This window comes from Anomaloglossus baeobatrachus, chromosome 3 (genome assembly GCF_048569485.1).
Source record: "Anomaloglossus baeobatrachus isolate aAnoBae1 chromosome 3, aAnoBae1.hap1, whole genome shotgun sequence".
Lineage (NCBI taxonomy): Eukaryota > Metazoa > Chordata > Amphibia > Anura > Aromobatidae > Anomaloglossus > Anomaloglossus baeobatrachus.
The window spans coordinates 549,213,764-549,238,206 of record NC_134355.1 but is presented as its reverse complement, the minus strand read 5'-3'; the positions used below and the strand labels follow the sequence as shown (position 1 = coordinate 549,238,206).

The following is a 24,443-nucleotide window of genomic DNA, read 5'->3' as shown; positions in this document are numbered from 1 at the left end:
GGACGTGTCCCCTGAAGAAGTGGGAAACGCGCGTTGGGACAGAGGACGGGCACACAATTTACTATCAACTGTCAGGTCAGTGTATCTACCCATCGCCGGAGTGACTTTCCTATAATGGAGGGGGGGGGAGTCCAGGTTCAGTGACTACACTGTCATTTCCTGGTCGGCTGAATTGTTATGGTATTATGTAGGTTTCACTGGGATATATGATATATGGATGCGGGATTACTGATTGAGCCCAGGCAAAAACTTTTTGTAAACCAGTATTCCTAAGAAACAGCAGAATGATCCCTAGGATCTAAACCCCAATTATACCAGTACACCCACTATTTAGGGCGGAAATCTTAAATCGAAGTTTCTATATATAAAAAACCTTGAGTACTGGAGGAATAATTGTGCATTCTCGGCATTTTGGAGATTCACTGGGGTAATATGGGTATGTTGCCACGTCTAGTGTGATGATGAAATTGAGATCTCTGCTTGATCAATTGATTGTTGATAATTTTATGAGAATTAATAAAGTTGATTGTTTTAGGTCAAAACACCTTCCCGTTGAGTTCTTTGGTGGTTGGAAATTATTGCTGGTGTAAAACCTAAGTATGAGGTTAATGGTTTTTGGACAAGTGACGTATACATTGTGTACATACCATCAGGGGGCAGCTCGGGTGTTTAGTCAGCGAAATCCAACTTTATAAAGTTTGAAAATTCGTGCACTTTTTGATTGACGTGTGCACCTCTCTCCTAATGTCCGGGCGTGTTATGGACGTGTATCCCCGCCCTCTGTTCCTCCCTCTCACTGGCCGTATGTAAATTCCTCTCTTCAGAAACATGGCGCCGGAGTTGGCACCTGCGCATAGCGCTCATCTCCGGCGCCATGTTTCTGAAGCCCGCTGTACTTAATATTTTGCAGGAGAGGGCGGCGCATGTGCCCTCGCTTCTTCAGATCCTGTTGTGACCGCGGGACGCGCGTGGTCACAACAGGACTGCAGAACAGCTGATGAGAGGGCGCGATTACCTGCAGCTAATCGCGTCCTCATCAGCTGTTCTGTAGTCCTGTTGTGACGTGCGCTCCCGCGGTCACAACGGGATCTGAAGAAGCGAGGGCGCATGCGCCGCCCTCTCCTGCAAAATACTAACTACAGCGGGCTTCAGAAAAATGGCACCGGAGATAAGCGCTATGCGCAGTCGCCAACTCCGGCGCCATGTTTCTGAAGAGAGGAATTTACATACGGCCAGAGAGAGGGAGGAACAGAGGGCGGGGATACACGTGCATAACCCGCCCGGACATTAGGAGAGAGGTGCACACGTCAATCAAAAAGTGCACGAATTTTCAAACTTTATAAAGTTGGATTTCACTGACTAAACACCCGAGCTGCACCCTAATAGTATGTACAGCCTGTGCCTCATAGTGCCAGTATTGCACTGGCTGCACCTTATACATGAAAATCCTGATGTTTGGTTCCCTTTAAACTCTGTTCCCCTCTGCCATTGGTGGCCCTGTGACACAATCATGGGGTCAAATGAGGAACCATGTTGCTGTCATTCACAGGAGATCAGCATTTCTGCTGTTCAGAGTGAGGCTGAAGCATCGCTTTGATCAGCATAAGCAATCACAGGCATAAAGTCCCCTTGGGGGACTAGTAAAATATAAAACTAAAGTTAAAAAATATGAAAAAAAAAAAAAATCAAATCACCCCCTTTTTTGCCCCATTGAAACAAACCCCAAAACAAAAACAAATTTGATATCGCTACATTCAGAAATGCCCGATCTATCAAATTATAAAATCAATTAATCCGAACAGCAATGAACATTGGGAGAAGAGGAAAAAAAAAAAATCAATGCCAGATTTACTTTTTTTTGGTTGTCGCAACATTGCATTAAAATGCAATAAAAGGCGATCAAAAGATAGCATAACCAAAAATTGTATATTTAAAAATGCCAGCTGAAGAGACGAAAAAAAATAAGCCATCACAGAGCCCCAGATCCTGAAAAATGAGAGCGTAACAGGCGTTGGAAAATGGCGAGAAAAGCACAGGGTTTTTTTTCTAACTTTGATATAAGTAAAGCTATACATGTTTGATATCTACGAACTCGCACTGACTTGGGAAATCATATTACCAGTTTAGTTTTACTAAATAGAGAACATGGTAAATTAAACAAAATTGCGGAATTGCACTTTCACCGCATTTGTATCCCGTTTTCCAGTACAATATGGGGCAGAAGAATGGTGTCATTCAAAAAGTACAACTATCCCTGCAAAATACAATCCCTCACATAGGTATATTGACAAAAAAAAAAATAAAAAAAAATTAATGACTCTTGGAGGAAGGGGAAATCGCCCAAGGGTGAAGGAATTTAAAGGGAGTCTATCAGTCAGATCAACCATCCTAAGCAGTCTATATTGGCATGTAGGTCATAATTCCCCTTATATTAAAAGTAGTCTCTTAAGGCTGATTCTCATGCAGATCTGCGTCCGGCCTGTAGATTGGAGCAACTCATTTACATACAAGTGTATATCAATAAATTAGAATATCATCAAAGTGTTAATTTCAGTAATTCAATTTAAAAAGTGAAACACATATACATTATTATATAGAGTAGTCATTACAGAGTGATCTATTTTAAGTTTTTATATCTGTTAATGTTGATTATGGCTTACAGGAACAATACCAAACCCACAGCTGATTAACAAATTGGTTCCCTTTGTACAAAGACCAGAAGAAAAAATTCCCATAAAAAATAAAACTTTAACCATTTAAAAAGTTATAAAATTTACCAAATAGTGTAACACTCACCTTAGTAGTGCAGGGGCAAAAAATGGGTAGATACCAGAATTAGTATTATGAAAAGGGGAGGGGGGGGGGACGCTGTCCCTAATTTTATCACTACCTGACAATGGTGGGTATGACACCCTAAGGTTGTGGCGCCCCCACTCACCAACGGGAGACCATAAAGTCACCCTATAATGCCCTACACTACACTAATATGTGCACCAAACGTGAGCATTAACATTAAAAAAGCAACCTTCTAATAGCATAGCTTGCCAACATAGTACAATGACTTATCTGGCGGCGGTACATCAGACCCTCATGGTCAGATGTCTTACCAACAAGTTTCTCCCTGTTAGCTCTACAGTAGTGATGAGCGAGTACTAAAATGCTCGGGAGCTCGAGGCTCGGGCCGAGCATCTCAAAATACTCGTGTACTCGGCCCGAGCACCGAGCCCAATGTTATCCTATGGGAGACCCGAGTATTATTCTGAAATGACCCCCGGCAGCATGTAGAAACCATAAAACTGTAAATTAAAAAAAAAAAACGTGCGTGTGTGTGTAAGCGTGCATATATATATATACACGCGGAGTGGAGTGCGGGAGGGGCCGTAGCCAAGCGGGGAAGTGTCGGGCTAAAGGCACGGTCATGCTGTGAGGGCCGGCCAATCACTGCAATTCCACAAGTAACAGGGCTGTGGCATTGCAGTGGTCTGCCAGCCAATCCCTGCATAAGGGAAGGCTCTAAAAAGAGCGCCAACATGAAGACCACGAGTACAGCACGAGTATCGCGAAATTACTCGGTCCCCGCCGAGTAGCCAGAGTACAGTGATACTCGTGCGAGTACCGAGTAGTGACAAGCATACTCGCTCAACACTACTCTACAGGGTTCATCATGGGACAGCTACAAACAAACTCCAGGACTGAGGACATTAGATTCTGGTAGCAGCCAGAATCTAGGTGCTGATTCTCCTCACAGCACTTAGATTCTGGCTGCTACCGGGATGTAATATCGTCAGTCCTGGAGTTCATTTGTAGCTGTCCCCTGATGAACCGTGTGAAGCTAACAGGGAGAAACGCATCGGTACGATGTCTGACCATGAGGGTCTTATGTACCGCCGCCAGATAAGTCATTGTACTATGTTGGCAAGCTATGCTATTAGGAGGTTGCTTTTTTTTAATGTTAATTTTCACGTTTAGTGCACATATTAGTGTAGTGTAGAGCATTATAGGGTGACTTTAGGGTCTCCCATCAGTGAATGGGGGCACCACAACCCTAGGGCGTCATACCCTCCATTGTCAGGTAGTGATTAAATCAGGGTAAATTAGGGACAGTCTCCCACCCCCCCCTTTTTCATAATACTAATTCTGGTATCAACCCATTTTTTGCCCTTGCACTACTAGGGTGAGTGTTACACTTTTTGGTAAATTTTATACCTTTTAAATGGTTAAAGGTTATTTATGATTATGGCTCACAGCCAATGAAAACGTAAAAGTCATTAGCTCAAAAAATTAGAATATAAGACTAAATGAAAAAATTATTTTAAACTCAAATGTTGGCACCTACTGAAAAGTCTGTACAGTAAATGCACTCAATACTTGGTCGGTGCTACTTTTGCAGGAATTACTACATCAATGCCGCTTGACATGGAGGCAAATCAGCCTGTGGCACTGCTGAGGCGTTATGGAAGCCCAGGTTGCTTTGATAGCAGCCTTCAGCTAGTCTGCATTGTTAGGTCTGGTGTCTCTTCTTCCTCTTGACCATACACCATAGATTGTCTATGGGGTTTAGAACAGGCGAGTTTGCTGGTCAATCAAGCACAGCAATACTGTGGTTATTAAACCAGGATTTAGTACTTTTGGCAGTGTGGACAGGTGCCAAGTCCTGCTGGAAAATGAAATTTCCTTCTCCAAAAAGCTTGTCAGCAGAGGGAAGCTGAAGTGCTCTAAAATTTCCTGGTAGACAGCTACGCTGACTTTGGTCTTGATAAAACACAGTGGATCTACACCAGCAGATGACATGGCTCCCCAAACCTTCACGGATTGTGGAAACATCACACTACACCTCAAGCAGCTTTGATTGTGGCCTCTCCACTTTTCCTGCAGTCTCTAGGACCTTGACTTCCAAATGAAATTAATTTACTTTCATCTGAAAACATCTTGAACCACAGAGCAACAGTCCAGTTCTTTTTCTCCTTTGCCCAGGTAAGCCGCTTCTGGTGCTGTCTATTGGTCACAAGTGGTTTGACACAAGGAATGCGACAGTTGTAGCCCATGTCCTAGATAAGTCTGAGGGGTGGCTCTTGAAGCACTGACTCCAGCAGCAGTCCACTTCTTGTGAATCTACCCCAAATTTTTGGATGGTCTTTTCTTGACAATCCTATCAAGACTATGGTTATCCTGGTTGCTTGTACACCTTTTTCTACCACACTTTTTCCTTCTACTCAACTTTCCATTAATATGCTTGGATACGGCACTGTGAACAGCCAGCTTCTTTAGCAATGACGTTTTGTGGTTAGCTTCCTTGTGGAGTGTGTCAGTGACTGCCTTCTGGATATCTGTCAAGTCAGCAGTCTTCCCCATGATTGTGTAGCCCAGTGAAACAGACTAAAAGACCATTTTAAACACTTAGGATGCCTTTGCAGTTGTTTCATGGTACTTATTCTAATTTTAGGAGATTATGACTTTTGGCTTTTCATTGTCTGTAAGCTATAATCCTTAACAGAAATAAACACTTGAAATAGATCTCTGTTTGTACGGACTTTATATAATATATGCGTTTGCCTTTTTATATTGAATTACTGAACTAAACTTTTTGATGATATTCTAATTTATTGAGATGCACTTGTATAAGAAAAATCTGGATTTCTTTGGAATAAGACATCAGATCACCGCTATCAAGGCATTTTATTCAGTGTCCTATTACCTACATGGCCATACAGACATCTTAGGAGGATTGGTTCTACCGACTCATTTCCTTTAAATGCAGCCGAACATCCACACAAAAATTCAGCGGAAAAGAACAGCATTAACAGTACATAGGAACAAGCCAATGGAGCATACAAAGTCGTTACAGCTGTTTATTTAAGTATACATCCTCTACTGTACCTCCGGACGCTCCCTATTTAACACTGAGGCACACAACTTTTTATGTATTATTTCTATTTAAAGAGGACCAACCACCAGGATTTTCATATATAAACTAAAGCCAGTGCTATACTGGCACTATCATGATGATTCTAAACATACCTTTAGTTGCGAGATTGGATGTATAATTTCTGAAATATACGCAAGTAAAATTTGTGAAATGCACTGTTACATGATGAGAGGTGCAATGGAATATCTAATAGGTGGGTCGGGTTTTGCTAGTTATTTGCACTAGTCTACCTGCCAGTCCTTTCTCCATCTGTGTTGTTACAGGAGGGAGGAAGGAGCGAGGAAGGACAGGGGGAGGAAGGACAGGCAGACAGATGGGCGGGAATTAGCAAAGCCCCACCCACCTATTAGATATTCTGTTGCACCTCTCATCACACGACAGTGCATTTCACAAAACTTTACGTGCCTATATTTCACAAAGTATACATTCAATCTCAAAACTAAAAGGTATGTTTAGAATCACCATTCTAGGGCCAGTATAGCACCTGCTTTAGTTTATATATGAAAATCCAGGTGGTTGGTACTCTATAATAAAAAAAATTAAAAAAAAAATGGTGGCAAGATTAATCAGATGCTGTAAAGTATTGGGGAATAGTGAAGGAGATATAGTACAGTGGCATATGGATTCACAAGGACTGCACAGATAAGGCGTTTCCTAAGGCAACACAATGACCGCTAAGAATACCCACATTTGTACAGTGCCTTGCAAAAGTATTCGGCCCCCTTGAATTTTTCAACCTTTACACACATTTCAAGCTTCAAAGATTTAAAATTTTATGCTGAAGAATCAACAAGTGCGATACAATTGTGAAGTTGAACGAAATTTATTGCGCATTTTAAATTTTTGTAACAAAACTGAAAATTGGGGCGTGCAATATTATTCGGCCCATTTAAGTTAATACTTTATAGCGCCACCTTTTTCTGCTATTACAGCTGCAAGTCGCTTGGGGTATGTGTCTATCAGTTTTAGACATCAATTCGAGAGACTAAAATTCTTGCCCATTCTTCCTTTGCAAACAGCTCGAGCTGAGTGAGGTTGGATGGAGAGAGTCTGGACAGCAGTTTTCAGCTCTTTCCACAGAATCTCGATTGGATTCAGGTCTGGACTTTGACTTGGCCATTCTAACATCTGGATACGTTTATTTGTGAACCATTCCATTGTAGATTTTGCTTTATGTTTGGGATCAGTCCTGTTGGAAGACAAATCGCCATCCCAGTCTCAGGTCTTTTGTAGACTCCAACAGGTTTTCTTCAAGAATGGTGCTGTATTTGGCTCCATCCATCTTCCCTGTCCCTGCTGAAGAAAAGTAGGCCCAAACCATGATGCTGCCACCACCATGTTTGACAGTGGGGATGGTGTGTTCAGAGGAATGAGCTGTGTTGCTTTTATGCCAAACATATTGTTTGGCATTGTGCCCAAAAAGTTTGATTTTGGTTTCATCTGACCAGAGCACCTTCTTCCACATGTTTGGTGTGTCTCCCACACTTGCTTGTGGCAGACTTTAAACAACACTTTTTATGGATATCTTTGAGAAATGGCTTTCTTCTTGCTACTCTTCATGAAGGCCAGATTTGTGAACGACTGATTGTTGTCCTATGGACAGACTCTCCCACCTCAGCTATAGATCTCTGTAGTTCATCCAGAGTGATCATGGGCCTCTTGGCTGCATCTCTGAGGAGTCTTCTTCTTGTCTGAGATTAAAGTTTGGATGGACGGCCAGGTCTTGGTAGATTTGCAGTGGTATGATACTCCTTCCATTTCAATATGATCACTTACACAATGAGTCTTGGGATGTTTAAAGTTTTGGAAAGCTTTTTCTAACCAAATCCTGCTTTAAAACTTCTCCACAACAGTATCACGGACCTGCCTGTTGTGTTCCTTTGTGTTCATGATGCTATCTGCGCTTTGAACAGAACACTGACTATCACAGAGCAGGTGCATTTACATAGAGACTTTATTACACACGGGGGCTTATATTTATCATCAGTCATTTAAGACAAAATTGGATTATTTAGAGATCCTCAATGAACTTCTGGAGTGAGCTTGCTGCACTGAAAGTAAAGGGGACAAATAAATTTTCAGTTTATTTTTTTACAAAAATTTAAAAACAATAAATATCATTCACCTTCACAATTGTGTCCCACTTGTTGATTCTTCACCATAAAATTTAATTTTTTTTTATCTTTATGTTTGAAGCCTAAATTGTGGGAAAATGTTGAAAAATTCAAGGGTACCGAATACTTTTGCAAGGCACTGCAGATCTCGTGTACAGAAATGTGCATCCGTGGATCTGGTGGACTGCTAACTATTTTCTATAGAAAGTTGTTTGATTACAGAAGGAATTAATCGGTGGTCATTGGTTGGAATTCTGATATATTTAGAAGAGATCACAGTTCAGGATCCAACTTGTGCCCAGTCTTCTTTAAAAGCCATATACAATTATGGAGTATTATTGCATGGTTACATTTACGTAAAAGGAATATAATGCACTTGTTACATCTGACACATTTGCTTGGGGCCAAACAATTATTAGTCAATATGACCCTTCATTTTATTGAAGACCCCTCTCAATACAAACTATGAATATACATGCAAGTCAAGGGGAAAAAAAAAAATACTACTCTGATAAATCACCTGAAAAGCTCCAGTGCAGTTACTTATGACACGATAAAAGTGAGAAAACCTACAGCTACAAAATAAAGTCTCACTTAGTCTATTTTGGTGTGGAGGCTCAGTTTCATTATTGAAGCATAAATAAAACAATAATACATAATATAGTACAAATAAACCCTTTAGTGTGAAATTTCATCTAAGCTTAATGCACTGAACCAGAATTTTTTTTTTTTTTTATATTTTCTTCCTTTTAACTTCCAAGTCGTACAAAATTATAGAAACTGCAAGTTGAGAATGTTCCACCTTTTATTCCCCCAGAAATTTGCATGGCAATGTAAACATGGAAGAGTAAAAACCCTGTTTTATTGCAAATTTGCAGGCGCTTATCACCATAAATGTATAGCATAAAATGGTTCTTTAAAAGAATATAGTAAACAAGTAAAATGTTATTTACAACTGCAAACACTTGAACATTTTCTTTCGTCTGTGGCAACGTTTGTGGAGAAAAATAGAACAAGGATTGCTGAGATTCAGTAAATTAATGTTTGATGGGCAAATTTCACATGTTTATGAACAAAAATCCCAGAGGGAAAAATAATTCACATTGAGTACGAACATGATGCAGAATAATATCCATTTCTAGCTGTAAAATAAACAAAATGGTCAGGACAATGAATTTCTTCTTGCAAAGTCAACAATGGCACTCAACGCTCAACATGCATATTGGTACATAGGGCTTAATATATAGAACCAGGATTATGGAGATTTGCCCCATATATGCTGTTGAAAGAGTAGACAAGAAGCAAGGTGTAACGGTTGAGTGATAAGTCATGTGGAAAAGGCATCACTTTCAGAAAATACAGTGGTTATATACACTAGATGCATAGCAGGTTCTACAAGGGGGTCACTCTTTAGCAATAAGCCGTTCTCCGCATGTTAAAAGCATCCTTTATCAGAAGTTCACAGGTCGTTGTAAAGTCGATGTCTTGAACAATTGCTTGAATAAATAGGGTTAAATATACAACAAAGACACTCCTGCTTTGAAGTCGCCAATAAACAGAATATATTACTCTACAGCAGCCTCTCCAGGGTTGTGACCAAGTGGAAGCCTGAATCTTCCACCTTACTTGTCCGAAAGAAGCAGTGCAGATCTTCACTGGGTGCCGACGGTCCAGAGTGCAAAAGAATAGGGGCAAAGTGTGCAGAAAGATAAAGACTTTATCTTAAAGACAAAGACGTTTGTGTACTCAATAAAATTTATGTGCAAGGATCAAAATAAACAGCAGCCGAACACGCAACCTGGTTATTGTAATGACTATTCTGCTTTTAAAACTGTATAAAAAAAAAAAAATATCCCATAACCTGAACTGCAACAGAAAACTCAGCATCTCCATTTATATACCCTCAAAGAAAAGCATTAGATTCAGCAGATGAACAAACACCACCACTAACATTTGGGGGCAGGGAGTAAGTTCCCCAAAAATTTTATTAACTTGACTTTTATTCTCTAAATTAGTTTTTTTTGTTTTTTATTTTTAATTCATTTTTTTTTTCTTTTTCGCGTTTCCCCATTCTTCCCATACAGTATCGAGAGAAGGAGAAATCTGGATTAACAATTCCACAAAGGAACTGTATAAATGATATCTACAAAGGCCCCCCAAGGGAATCGGATGTCGTAAAATCTTGTAGGCTCGTCGTGCATGTTCTAGAACACGTACTGTAATTTAATGGATGGCGCTCGTAACCGTGTGATGATTTAAAAGAACTTCCCAGTCCATGCGAAGGGGTATGAAGTCCAAGAGAAAAATCAATTAAGACGCATTTTCTATGCTACGTAGGTGTATACTTTGCGATCCTCAGGTGTTCGTGCTAGATATTCCCGTTCAATAAGTCCTTCAATACGTTTTTTAATAACAACTGGACTTGGAAGGAATCGGGCCTTCAATTGCTGTGTTACCTGAAAGAAGGTGATCGAAAAGAAAATAGCTGTGAATATTCGGAGCGGACAAGGTGACGAAAAGTTATAACATCAAAGAAATGTCCTTTAGGAATTATCCAGCTTCTAATCACTAACCAGCATACTTTTCTTTTTCATATCAAAATAGGAAAATAGAGCGATACACAAAAATATAAATAAAATTCACATAATACAAAATTTTGTTAAATGCACCCAGATTTTTCAATTCAACAATAAAAAAAAAAAAAATGAATGACATTTTGTGTTAACGGAATCTGTCAGGTAATTTTGTAGTACATTACTAATGTTATCTTTAACTAGGGCTTAAGGAGACCTTCCAAAGCAGGTTCAACTAAGGGGTGCTACATACAGCGAGATCGCTACCGAAATCGCTGCTACGTCACCGTTTTTGTGACGCAGCAGTGACCTCATTAGCGATCTCGCTGTGTGACACTGAGCAGCGATCTGGTCCCTGCTTTGAGATCGCTGCTCGTTACAGCCCTGTTTCGTTTTTTTATTGTTGCTCTCCCGCTGTGACGCACAGATCGCTGTGTGTGACAGCGAGAGAGCGACGAAATGAAGCGAGCAGGGAGCAGGAGCCGGCATCCGGCAGCTGCGGTGAGCTGTAACCAGGGTAAACATCGGGTAACCAAGGTGGTTACCCGATATTTACCTTCGTTACCAGCCTCCGCCTCTCTCTTGCTGCCAGTGCTGGCTCCCGGCTCTCTGCACATGTAGCTGCAGTACAAATCGTGTAATTAACCCGATGTGTACTGTAGCTAGGAGAGCAGGAAGCCAGCGCTAAACAGTGTGCGCGGCTCCCTGCTCTCTGCACATGTAGCGACGTTATGATTGCTGCTGCTTCTGCTGTGTTTGACAGCTAAGCAGCGATCATAACAGCGACTTACAAGGTCGCTGCTACGTCACAAAAAATGGTGACGTAACAGCGACGTCGTCGCTATGTGTGAACCCAGCCTTACTGTTATAGCTTTTCCAGTTATCTTGCAGTAAACTCCATAGAATTCAGTGTCTGGTGCACACTAGTCAAGTAAATGCAAATACAATTTGAATATTTGCTGCTCTCCCCTCCCAGTGCATTCACTACCACTGCTGAGAGGTGGGAGGGATTATGAGTGGGGACAGCAGTGCAAATTCAGTTGAGATTTACCATCTCTGGGGAATAGAAGGATTTTTGTGTACTCACCGTAAAATCTCTTTCTCTGAGTCTTCATTGGGGGACACAGGACCATGGGTTATGCTGCTGTCACTAGGAGGCTGACACTAAGTAAACAGAAAAAGTTAGCTCCTCCCCAGCAGTATAACCCCTGAGCCGGAGGCGGGCTCAATCAGTTTAGTGCACAAGCAGTAGGAGGAGAACCAAACAATCCTGAATAAAACAAGGTAAGAAACTATGACGATCCTTCGTGTGACCAGTGACCTGGGAATACAGGCACTGGGGCAACAGGCATGTCCTATATAACAAAAAACACAAGCAGGGTGGGTGCTGTGTCCCCCAATGAAGACTCAGAGAAAGAGATTTTACGGTGAGTACACAAAAATCCTTCTTTCTCTATCGTTTCATTGGGGGACACAGGACCATGGGACGTCCAAAAGCAGTCCCTGGGTGGGAAGAAAAACCATCACCGGAGATAGGAAGGAAGCCACTTCCCCCTTGCTGGGCTTGACCCAGACCTACAAGCGCCTAATGTTGTTACAGGTGTGCCAATGCCACCCGCAAACCCTACGCCAAGACTGGCCTCTGCCGAAGCTCGGGTGTGAACTTGGTAGAAAAAAGTCAAGGTATGCCAGCTAGAGCGGCCCTGGTCAAACGACGACTGGCGTTCAATCGTTCGAGGGTGCCCCTTGCCCGGTAGACCGCGGCGGAAGTCCGTCCTTCATGCGATAGTCTGCACATATGGAGGAAAGGATCCATGTGAAATTCTGGCCCCTGGCGCCAGCACACGCTTCTTGGGCAAGGGTGGAAGGATGGATTGACGGTCGGTGAGACCGAAAAATGGTGTCCGGCAGGCACGAAAAACTGAGGGCTCGCACCAGCCCTGGAACGAACTATGCCCCTTTTAGGCCGAGAGAGGAGCCTAGAACCGAAAAAACCGAAAACCAAAGTCCTCTGCTGGAAGGAAACAGCGAGGTGTCTTGGACAGAAACGAAAGGTTCTGGATGTAGCCCCCCCTTGTCCTGCTGGTGGAGCCGGAAAAGTGGGGAAAAAACGACAAGAGGGCTGTCCGCCCTGATGTCGTCTGTAACAACCCGATGGCCACGAGGAGCCCACCTATCAAAAAACAGGTGGGAGCAGAGAAAAAAGGGGAACCTTGATCGAACCCATCACTGGATTCAGGTCCCACATCTCTAGTGAACGCTGAAATAAATCTTCGAGGAAACTTGATTCCCGGCCCTCTTCAATGCCTGCCATCATCTTGCCCACAGTCCTGACGAGCCAGCATCCGGGATCCACTGATGAGGCCATGTAACTTGGGACTTCTGAGCCCTGGTAGAATAGAGGGGCCCCGACACTGAAGAATTTTGCGGTCTGGAAGGGGCCACGGGGAATTTGCGAGGAGATGAGTAAATGATGTGAAACTATGCTCGCCTGGGTCACTCCCGATCTATCGCTTGCCTTGGTCCATCTTGAGAACCCTCGAGATCATAGGAAGCCGCGGGCAGATACACGAGAGCCTGAACAGGCTACACGACCGGACTAGGGCGTCGACATCTAGTCCAGAGCAGGTGCATACTCTAAGCACCCTTGACAGATCTGGATCGGAAGGCCAAAAATGGTCCACGACCGGAGGTCTTCCTTCGCCAGAGATCTGGCTGGTGATTTCCGCGTTGGAGCCCTTTACCTACGCGAGGTCCATCCTACCGCGGACATCGGCCGTCTAAACGTCCACGCTAGGGATGTGCTGCCGAGATTAGCGAGCGAAGGGACCCGTCCCAGAGCAAGATCTTCTAGGCCTCTTCCCTTGCCATGACACTCTCTGCAACTTCCTGGTGGATGATGTAACCACCGCTGCGGCATGGTCCGGCTGGAACCTGGCTGGGTCACCGCGACCTAGAGAAGAAATTGTAACTGTGCTAGCCAGCTGCCTCTGAAGTCCGGAATGTTGAAGGAGAGACGACTCTCTAGGAGTGTCCCTCGGGACCCCGCCGAGGAATGGTGGGATAGCAAACCCTAGCACGGGGGGCTGGTGACGGTTGATAATAAGCTCCAGAGGAGGACAGGGAGCTTCCCAGGGATGGTTGCGAAGACTGGTCCGCTAGGAGGGGATTGGCGGGTTACCCGCGAAGACGGAACCTTCCTGTCTCCGTTCCTCAGTGCGCTCCGTTGGAGAGTCCGGGATGAAATCTGGTATGTGCACCGTCGCTATCACCACCACAGGCTGTGAAGGAGCCAAAAAACCGAAGGGAAGAAACGGGCGCAGGAGGCAAAAGGCACGCGGGACTCTGTGCCAGGAGGGAAAAAACTACTCCTGCGTGAGGAGTAGCCACCCTTGAACGGCTCGAATACTGTGCCTGAGGGATGATGGACCGGACCGGGTCCGGGAGGGCTCCTTCCGGTAGCCCAGCTACCCTAGTAGCAAGGAAGGGGTAGCTTCCTAGAGGGTGATGATGGTCTGAGCCTCAAGGCGATGGTTCTTGAAGGGAGACTCTGGGCCTCCCGGTCGTTTCTGGGCAGAGAAAGCCTAGCAGCTCTGCAGGGTAGGATACGTAGGGACAGTGATCCCTGTAAGCGTTTTTAGAAAGGCTGGAACGGACCGCAGCCCTGCAAGGCGGAGATGGTTGTTGTAGGGATAAAGGCTTCCAGACGGGTTAGCGTGAGGGAACGAACCTGGTGTATCAGGGCCGATGCCGGGAAGGGGATATACCCTTCTCTTACGTAGCCTAGGGGGGAGAGTAGCCTACCCTGACGTAGTCTAGGGATAAACGCGACCTATCTCCGAAAGGGCATTCCCGAAAGTCGGAAAAAAAGTCAGCGACTTCCTAGATATCGAATTTGCGTTCCTGATCCCGAGTCAGAGGTCTCGATGGTGGGAACACTGATGCTAGAGGTTCAGGCCGAGTAGCGGGCAGACATCAGGTTTGTGAAAAGAGGGTACTCACTCAAGAGGATACCCAGCCCTGGGTCGGCATAGGTGGGACGTGGACCGCTGCGTATGGTGTCCGGGAAGTCCCTGCGGAGCGGCACGATAGTGACGAGAAGCCCCGAGGAACCCAGGCGGGTCGCATAAAGGGTAGCGTGTCGCTTCCTTTCGGAGCCCCCTTCGAGAAGGGGCAAGACAAATAAACAGACTTACCACTGGGAAAAAACACGTCCGGGGATTATCCATGATCACGCAGTGGCCCCCACCTTGTTCCCTGGAAAGAGGCATGCCCCCATTCTCCAGAGCCCTTTGGGGGGGATGAAATGACAATAACACAACTTACCGCTGGTAAACGCCGTGTCTGGTTGCCGTCTGTGATCATTAGCGACTCCAGTATAGTGTGCCCCTTCTCTCCGAAATCGCCTTGGAGAAGGGAAAAAAGACAATGACAAGACTTACTGCTGGTCAACTCCGTGTCTGGTAGTTGTCTGTGAGCCCGCGGTAACTCGGCGAGCTTTGGATGTCCTCTGAGCACATAAGGGTCTGCTTCCAATGTCTTAAGGGAGACCTGCATGCACGGAGAGAAGAGGGCTGTGCGTAGCCTTACGGCTTGACTCACCATTTGTAGCAGGCTATTCGTCATGCGCCAAGACATCCGGGTCCTGCTCGGAATCCAGCGGAGGTGGAAGCCTGGGCCATCACCCCAGAGCCGGAAGACTGCCAGAGGAAGGACAGTCTGGACCTGGGGGATAAGTGGAAACTGGGGGGCCACAAGGACGAGACCTGGCGGGTCCGCTTCCAGCATAGGAGAAAAGGTCCCTGGTACGGGACTCCCCTCCCCGAGGGGATTGCGCCAGTCCTATATATGGTATGACCGAGCATCGGCCGGAGACGCGGCGCATGCGCACGAACCCGAGGGACGTAGCGAGGGGAGTTGTGGCCTGAGACAGGGCGTTACAAGCCGGCAGGGGTCAACAGCAAACTGACATCTTCTTGAAACTGACTCACAAAAAAGGGGACCGAGTCTTGGGCTTACCGGCCCAAAATCACTAAAAAGTCGAGCTGGAAACGCTATGTACTAAAAAACGTGATCGAAAAAACAAGTGCCCGCATAAGCAATGTAGGAGTCAATGTATGAAAGATCGTGCACGTATCTATAATAAAAAATGGACCCATATAAAAAAATATACACTACCAAAAGAGTGTGCTTTGTTTTTCCCCGAAAAAGGTTGCTGCAGCCTCAGCAATCCGCAGATCCGGGAGTCTGCCATAATCTTTTTTTTTTTTTTTTTTTGTCTTTTAAATAAAATGAACGCTGAGGGAGCGGGAAAAAATATCCCCCACCCCCCTGATGATGCTTGGGGCAGAGCGGAGGGCGGAGAAGGGGAGGCCGGCGGCCAATAGCGCTGCGCAGGAGGCGGGCCTGGGACGCCGAGGACCAGGCCGAAGCCGGGGGCTAAATTTTTACGCGAGGCGGCGGCGTCGCGGCCTAGGACGCCGAGGACCCGGCTGAAGCCGGGGGCTAAGGTATGACGCCGCCGCGCGGCCAGAGGCAGCGCCGGCTGATCCGGCCGCGAGGCGGCGGCGCAGCCTGGGACGCCGAGTACCAGGCCGCAGCCGGGGGCTAAATTTGGACGCTGCCTCGCGGCAGAGGCAGCGCCGGCGGACCCGGCCGCGAGGCGGCGCGGCCTAGGACGCCGAGGACCCGGCTGAAGCCGGGGGCTAAGGTATGACGCTGCCGCGCGAGCAGAGGCAGCGCCGGCGGATCCGGCCGCGAGGCGGCGGCGGCGCGGCCTAGGACGCCGAGGACCCGGCCGAAGCCGGGGGTAAATTATGATGCTGCCGCACGGCAGGGGCAGCGCCGGCGTACCTGGCCGCGAGGCGGCGGCGTCGCGGCCTGGGACCCCACGGACCCGGCCGGGGGCTAAATTTGAGGCTGCCGCGCCGCAGCAGCGATCCGAAACTGCCCGGCCTAGGAGTCTTCAGGGAGCTCCGCGGATGTTGCGGGGGTGCCCGGCGACTAGGCCCAGACCGGGGCCTAAATTTTTGCAGCCGCCCGAGGGGGAGAAGGTAGGAGAGGGTGTCCTACCTGATCCTCGGCGCGCTGTAGAGTGCAGGCTGAGACTCTGCACATACTCCTGTGTGCACCGCTCGCAGAAGGGATGGCTGCGGGCACCAGGGAGCCGGCTGAAGAAGGCAGGGAGGTGGACCTGGTGGGGATAGAAACCCCTAAAAAACGTAGCAGCGCTGCGGGCCCCATCCAGATCGTGACGCGCTGTGGTCCAGTCCCTATTTGCCGAGCCCCTTGCGCCCTTTGGGGTGATACCGCAGAGCGGATAGGGGTGCCCAGGAAGATTCTGCCCCGCACGAACACACCAGGGAATGGTACCGCGGGAATGGACGGGGGCGAGGGCCCAAAGACTCAAACCTCTGCGACCCTAGGGAGTGGTACCCACCGGGCTGCGAGAGCTGAGGAAGAGAAGTACGATACCTGCAGAAACAGAAAAGTACCACAGATGAGAGCGACGAGCGTCGCCGAGAAAAAATGAAAAAAAAAATACGCAAAAAATCAAGTGGCTGAAGGGGGCCCAGTCGGCCCACATCAGCCTCCTACGACACTAAGCAAAAAACTGATTGAGCCCGCCTCCGGCTCAGGGGTTATACTGCTGGGGAGGAGCTAACTTTTTCTGTTTACTTAGTGTCAGCCTCCTAGTGACAGCAGCATAACCCATGGTCCTGTGTCCCCCAATGAAACGATAGAGAAATGCAGTTTGTATTTACATATGCTTGACTAGGTTACTACCCACACTGAATTTCTATGGAGCTTACAACAGGATAATGTAGAATAAAAACTTACTGAGCCTAAAAGGTCTACTTATGCCCTATTTAAAAGATCACAGTATTGTACTAGAAAAATCACCTGACTGATTCCCTTTACTATAATCGCTTTAATTAAAATGAAAATGCCTCATATTTAAATCAGGTGTAAAACAATGCAAATTGAGAATATGCAAAAAAATAAAACTACAACTCTGTATACTGCTTCTATTACACTGGATGATTGCCAAGAACGAGGGTCCTATCAGGACAACAGCACTGCACATCATTTTACTTCAATTCCAATGTTTATGCAAATCACTTCATTCGGGACACCATCACATGTCTTAGAAAACTAAAGAAACCTAATACTTCAGGTCTTGCTAAATATGTCGGGTTAAAACAGTTTATGTAAAAATTGGACAAAAAGAGAATACCTCTGCTACTAATACGTTGTGCTGCATTTTCTTTCTAGATTTCATAATCCGAACTATTGCAGCTTCTATCTCATGTTTTCTATCGTCGTCAACTTTCTGTCGAGTCTCTTTTCTTTCAGGGTCAGATTCACCTTGTTTGGCCGCCACTGAAAACACAAAGTACAGTTTTAGTGAGTTACAATTAATTATACAAGACACATACATTCAATATACATGGCCTTTGTGTCATTTTTTAACTATAATTTGAATATATTTGAATAGATAAAACACCGTTCTTTTGTAACACCAGTGACTATATAAATGTTTAAGACAGCCCCAAACAGTGCTGAGTGGTGACAAAAGTTCAGATACTAAAAATTACTAAAAATACGATCCTGAGCTCCTTTATTGAACTGCTAGAGCACTATTCATGTTGGTGAGAAGCAAACTATGATGCTGTAATATAGTAAAATAAATTTGATTCAGTATATGTTCTAATTCGTAAAAAAAAAAAAAAATAAAAAAATAAAATAAGGCATCATACTCATCATGTACCGTATTTTTCGGATTATAAGACGCACTTTTCCTCCCAAAAATTTGGGAGGAAAATGTGTTTCTTAAAATCCAAATATAGCTTTACCTGGGGGTCCTGTGTGCGGCGTGCGGGCGGCACCCCGTGCCTGCGTACGGGCGGCACCCGGCTGCCTCCCGCACACAGGCACCCGGCTACCTCCCGCACACAGGCACAGGTACCCGGCTGCCACTCTGTGCGTGTGAGGCAGGCGGCTGCGCAGCAGGTTACCTAGTTTGTGCGCGGGCGCAGATGGAGCTCTTGGATGAGAGCTCCATCTGCGCACGCGCCGCTCCAGGCGCCACCATTTGAAGAGGGACTGCGGACACTGGGACACTCACTGCACTGGCCTGCTGCACGACTCACCTGTCGCCGCCGCCACCAACACTGACCCCGCGGCTCCTGCCACCATGGACGCCACCGCACCTGCCACCACGGACCCCGCTGCCACTGACCCGTCGCGCCTGCCAGCACAACTTCTGCCTCCTGTGACCCCGCTTCACCACCACTGCTGCCCCCCTCCGGTAAGAGAACACTGGAGTATAAGACGGACCTCATTTTTCTTTACCTTTTTTGTATGTCTAAATTTGGGGTGCGTTTTATAATCCGATGCGTCTTATAAAGCGAAAAATACGGTAAGTAACATTTAATTGGTTACACATGACCTATTTTGCCAGTAATGGCAACTTCTTACAGTCAGAAGTGTTTGTAATTGCTCAAGCCAAATTTACAATATTTTATAACATTTTCTGGGGATATGAATAATCAGCCCTATTCACACAAAAAATTAGAAGGATTTGAGGGATACTCTGCAGGCAAAATATTAGAGTTTAGGGAACATTGGTCCTGGTATGGCCATCTTTCCACCATTTGCAGATACTATAATGTTGTACCCACCCGTTTGGATTTTAACTCTATGAAGTTTGGAAGTGAACTGATCATTTACAGTGAACATGTGCCCACTCTCTATTTCCTTAGATTTGGGTTCTTTTGTGAGGACTCGTTGGGTTGGTTTTCCACAGGCCAGAGACTGAAGTGCCCTGACAAGCTCTCTCTCTGGGATATCGGTCTCCTGCTGAATTTCCTAAACAGATACAGAAAAGCAAAGTGTTAACACACATTTTACACACAAGTTGTATTCGAAAGAAAGAAATGTTAGTTTCTTGTGATGTCGGTAAAACTAACAAATATTGAGGTATAAAGATCTGTTTAATTATATAATTAAATAAGAAAAAGTCAGACTGAACAGCAAAGTCTGATTGATATCTATCACATTGTGAGGACAGAAAGGAGTTGTGTCTATTATATAAACAGATTGTTTTATTTATTCCTATAGTTATACCATGGAAGAAGTTTAAGAAAAGAAAAACGAAATACAGAATAGGGAGTACATTGACAATCACAACTTGACCTCATTAAACCCCAACCGAAAAAATAATATTGCAATGAACAAAAGTATTAATGTTGATCTGGCAGGACAGTGTTATATGCATGGCTCTATGGTGATGGTGATCCTGGGTAAGGGACTTAAGAGTTGATCAGATATTCAGAACCTCTCAAACTTCTTTTATACTTAAACAGAAAATTCTGATGCCTGGGACTGACCAGTAGTTAAGTCAATGGTAAACTTTGCAAAGATACTTCAAATTTAACATTCGTCTCTGATTTAGCAAAATAAAGACTACTTTTGTGCTGGTTATAATGTGCTGTTGGATTTCAGCGATGGCAGCCGCCACAGAAAGTACTGTTCAGCTTCTAAATTCCTCCAAAACAGACTCCAATTAAAAACCAGGTGGCGCCTCACAGTTTGAAAGTATTGTTGTATGAAGGGGTCCCCCAAGCCATAGCTCGCGTCTGATCATGGGAGAACCATTGTCAGCCATATCAACGTCCACAGGATGTCAGTTCGAGCTCGCAGTAAAGCAGCAAAGTCATGAGCTCCCAGCTCCACCACTGTCCTTCCTCTAGCCAGCAGCAATGACGCAATACCTGTCCCCTGACGCAGGCAGCTTCACTTACATCTGGGGAATTTTCTTGTGTTTAAATGTTTTGTATTGAAATTTTTAATGACATACACATTGAAGAAAGAAGGAAACTATGGTGTAACAGGGGAGAAAAAAAGGAAAGGAAAAAAATAGGGAAGCAGTTCATTTTTATACCCATCAAAAGTAAAATAAAATATTAAAGCGTGTAGAGTATGACATACATAAAATAAGTATTTGAATGTACATAAAAGAAAAAATACATTAGGTCTCATTTTCAATATTTATTAAGTCATGGACTCAGTCAGTTGAAGTTTGGGAGTGAAGATGCTAATCTAGGGGTTCCATCTTAGAAAATATTTTACATTTTTTTCTCTCAAAGAAAAGTTGCATTCAAAATTATTATTACGTAAAGAGATCTCTCTATTATATAAATTTATTATGGGGAGTAAGGATTTTTTTTATAGTTCGTAGCAAGTAAGCGCAACTTCACAGCACGTGACAAATAATATGCCGTATTTAGTTGGAAAGTTATCCAAACGTATCAAGAAGAGTATTCGTTAAGGGTGAATTTTTGTTTAATTGTCTGGAAAGGAAGAGGATTCTCAACAGCTAACCAAAGATATTTTTTTTTTTTTTTTTTTTTTTTAAGTAAAGGGCCTCTGCAAAAAATATGAAACTGAAAATTTCTAGGCAGTTCATTCAGCAGTAGAGAGATTGTGAAGGGAAGATCATATTCAGTTTTTGTGGTGTAAAGTACAGTCTAAAGAGAAGACGTAATAAAAGGTTTCCTGGAGAGTAGCACAAGATTAATTAGAATATGTGATATTCAACGCAATAATTGTTAGTCTCTCGGCTTAAGCTGCAATTCCTTTTCCCAAGCTATAATATTCGAACCCTGTGTCAGTTATAGGTCTTCATTACATTTTTTTTTTAGATATTAGAGGTTTTCCAGATTAAAATATTGGAAGTATTATTTACCAACACTACAATAGTTAAGGGGAATTTTAATATAAATTTTTATTGTTTTAAAGGTGTTTGTTAATAATTAACCAGTTAATTTCTTCAGAATGCAGATTGAATATCCTGGACAGGTACAAGTATGTCATTAAAAACATTTCCATGAGGTTTATAATATCCGATTTTTTCAAGTGGAGAGATTTATTTTTGGTATTAGGGTTTCTAAGGATTCTAGTGGAAAGTTTCTTAGGAGGTAAGGATGCTTTAGTCTTCTTAAGACATTAAAAGACGCTGTCTCCACATATTGTTATTGTCGATTTGAGGACTAGATGTTAGTGTAGAAGAAGCAAAGAGTCAAACAAATATACTACTATTTAAGGTATACAAAGATTTATTTGATTGTGATCTCTCCATAGCTAGCCAACTTTGTTTTCTTCTCCAAGTCATCTCGGACGTGATTTAATAATGTTAGACGAATAACACTGTAAATTATCCGGACTACATCCACCCTTTAATGTTTGGTAAAGATTGATTTAGTTACTATAACATTTTTATTATTATTATGATGCCAAATATGTCTTATTACTCGGCCTTGGAATTTTTTAAAATCAAATATTTAGGTATGAAAAATGTTCATTTTTGGTAAAACTCATTTTCTAGAAGTTTATTTTTACTGATCTAGGATAGTTCAGTTTTAGATATATTTTGAAGATTGGTTTGAATAGTTGACAACTTTTCTGGGATAATATTAGACAGGGGGTGCCTTATGCATATACCTAACTGGGATATATTCTTGTTCCAGTTTAAAAAACGGGAATTCTCCTTCAATTATATTTTGAAGTTGCAGGTCTATATGAAAGGAGGTCACGCTCCTCGAAAAAGCTAGTGCGAAACACGTGTCGGAGTGTGAGGGTCGCGGCAGTTATCATTCCCCAGGTGATGTAATTGTATTTTCATCTTATTGTCTTATTTGCCTTTTCATATTGTGAATGGTTGAATGACCAGTGCATCTCCGTGTTCTGTGCTTTTCATTATTCCACCCGGCGTTTTCTGCCTGGGATCTTGTGGTGGGAACTTTCACCCATACACTTTTCTATCCCTACCTATGGGTATATAATTTTGGATGGGATATTAATTAATAGTGATGAATTAGTGTGGAATATATTATATCATTATCAGGACAGATAGAATTACTGAGTTGCACCTGTCTTTAACGACTGATTATTCTCTTGGCTTTGGACTAATATACATTCACCTGGCGTGTTATTGATATGAATTTTGTAATAATCTAAAAAAGTCCTGGTCTACATATAAGGACTAAATATACTAACTGTCTGCGCCCCTCTATTTATTGCCGGTACCTTATATGCTATATTTTAGTGTTTTATTGGAAAATGAATAAAGATTGATTTTTTAGTACCTTGGTCACTCCTTTATTTGGCCATTTACTGATGTCCAAGTTGTGTTTAAAATATGCGGTTTGGAGTGCTATATGTTGAAATATTTTGGATATGTGGTTACTAATTAGGTCTATATGAAAGCAAACTATTTGAGATTGTTTAGATAAATTTTACAAAATTAATAAAAAACGGTCATTAAATGCCTACTGGAGGTAACAGTAGGACAATGAAATTAGTAGGTCATCATTCAATATCGTGGAGTCATACTGTCTAAAATTTAAGTGAAAATTTTGTCGTTAATTCTAATGTGTTCAGCCAAAGTTTCAGTGAATAAAGCAAATAGAGAAGGTGACAATGGACAACCCTGTCTAATACCATTGGATATATAAAATTTATTAGACAGGAAACTATTTGTATATATTTTCTATTTTCGCAGATGGCCACGTGTGTATAGGGCAAACATGGAGTTATAAATGGAACCTTCAAACCTAGTTTTTTTTTGTAATATGGTAAAAAAATAACCTTAAGGGACTCTTATTGGCTCTTGATGCAGAAAGCTGTTCACAGAGAAGGTAGTTTTTTTTTGTTTTGTTTTTTTAACATATGATGAGATGTAACACTGTCTGCCTGAAAAAAACAGACTTGGTCGAAGTGGATTAAATCTGGAAGAAATGTTTTTCTTGAGGCAATTTTTTTTTTTTTTTTAAAGATTTTCTGTATTTCAGAGATTGATCTGTAATTAGAGACAACCTGTGGATCGCACTTTCCTTTAGGAATAACCGTTAATGTGGCTTCTAACATTTCAGATGGGGGGAGAGCAATCACAAGATACCTGATTAAGTTTAAGTGTAAAATAAAGGGCATATATGTTTTATAATATTTATGAAACCGTAAGGTCCTGGTGCTTCAACTTTGAGAGAATTAATGCTTAAGGATACTTCAGATTCAGTATAAGGGGTGTTTAATTTCATTACATCTTGATTTAATGAGGAGAGTTGGATTGAAGATAGAAAATTATTAAATTCCTTTGTAGGTTAGGATATATTCCCAGTTTAAGATTATATAAGTTAGGAATGAAAACTATTGAATGCCTCAGCAATGTCTTTAGGAAGTTTACATGGTTGGTCATTTTGATTCTAGTTTCTTTATATTGTTTACATTTTTTTTTTTGCAATTTCTTTTCTAGCCTACTACTAATTTGAAAAAGAAGTCCACTCAAGACGACTATGTGCAGATCATAAATAGCATATAAGGAAGTCATTGGTACCATTTTCTTAGAAATAATTTGATATAGCAGACCCCATCTCCTTTCTATAGAGGTGGTGTTGAATGCTATGAAATGCATCTCCATGTTTCCTTCTTGATAAAAGAGCCTATTTAAATATTAAATGTAAGGGGTGAATGGTCTGACCAGGTCTTTGCCTGATACTGACTGATATAATTCTGGTAAACGTAAATAGATTTTAAATATTTTCAATAATCTGAGTAAAAGATTTATGCCTATACGAAAAAAAAGTGAATTCTTTACACAAAATACTCAAACACCTGAAGACATTTCCTCTTTCAGAAACCACGGGTCAAGAGTTTGTAGCAATTGCCTGGTTTGTGTTGAGTTCAAGACTCTGCTAGACACTATTGAAATCGCAAAAAGGACCGAATCCCCTCTCTGGGTTTCACGTTATCAGTTTAATTAGTTTGTTC

General features: G+C 43.2%; 1 protein-coding gene across 3 annotated transcripts in view; it reads right to left on the bottom strand.

Annotated features, from left to right (window-relative positions):
* CUL3 (cullin 3) overlaps nt 1-24,443 on the bottom strand; it is a 343,821-nt gene that overhangs the window by 191,134 nt on the left and 128,244 nt on the right. For 2 of the 3 annotated variants that reach the window (XM_075340815.1, XM_075340814.1), the window contains exons 14-16: nt 19,298-19,484; nt 17,851-17,996; nt 8,828-10,496 (exon numbers count right to left, since the gene is read on the bottom strand). The exons of the other annotated variant lie outside the window; for it this stretch is intronic. In XM_075340815.1, the coding sequence (XP_075196930.1) occupies nt 10,365-10,496; nt 17,851-17,996; nt 19,298-19,484 (465 nt within the window). In that variant the 3' untranslated portion in view covers nt 8,828-10,364. Of the gene's footprint in view, nt 1-8,827; nt 10,497-17,850; nt 17,997-19,297; nt 19,485-24,443 lie in introns of those variants that run through there. 3 annotated transcript variants of the gene reach the window in all.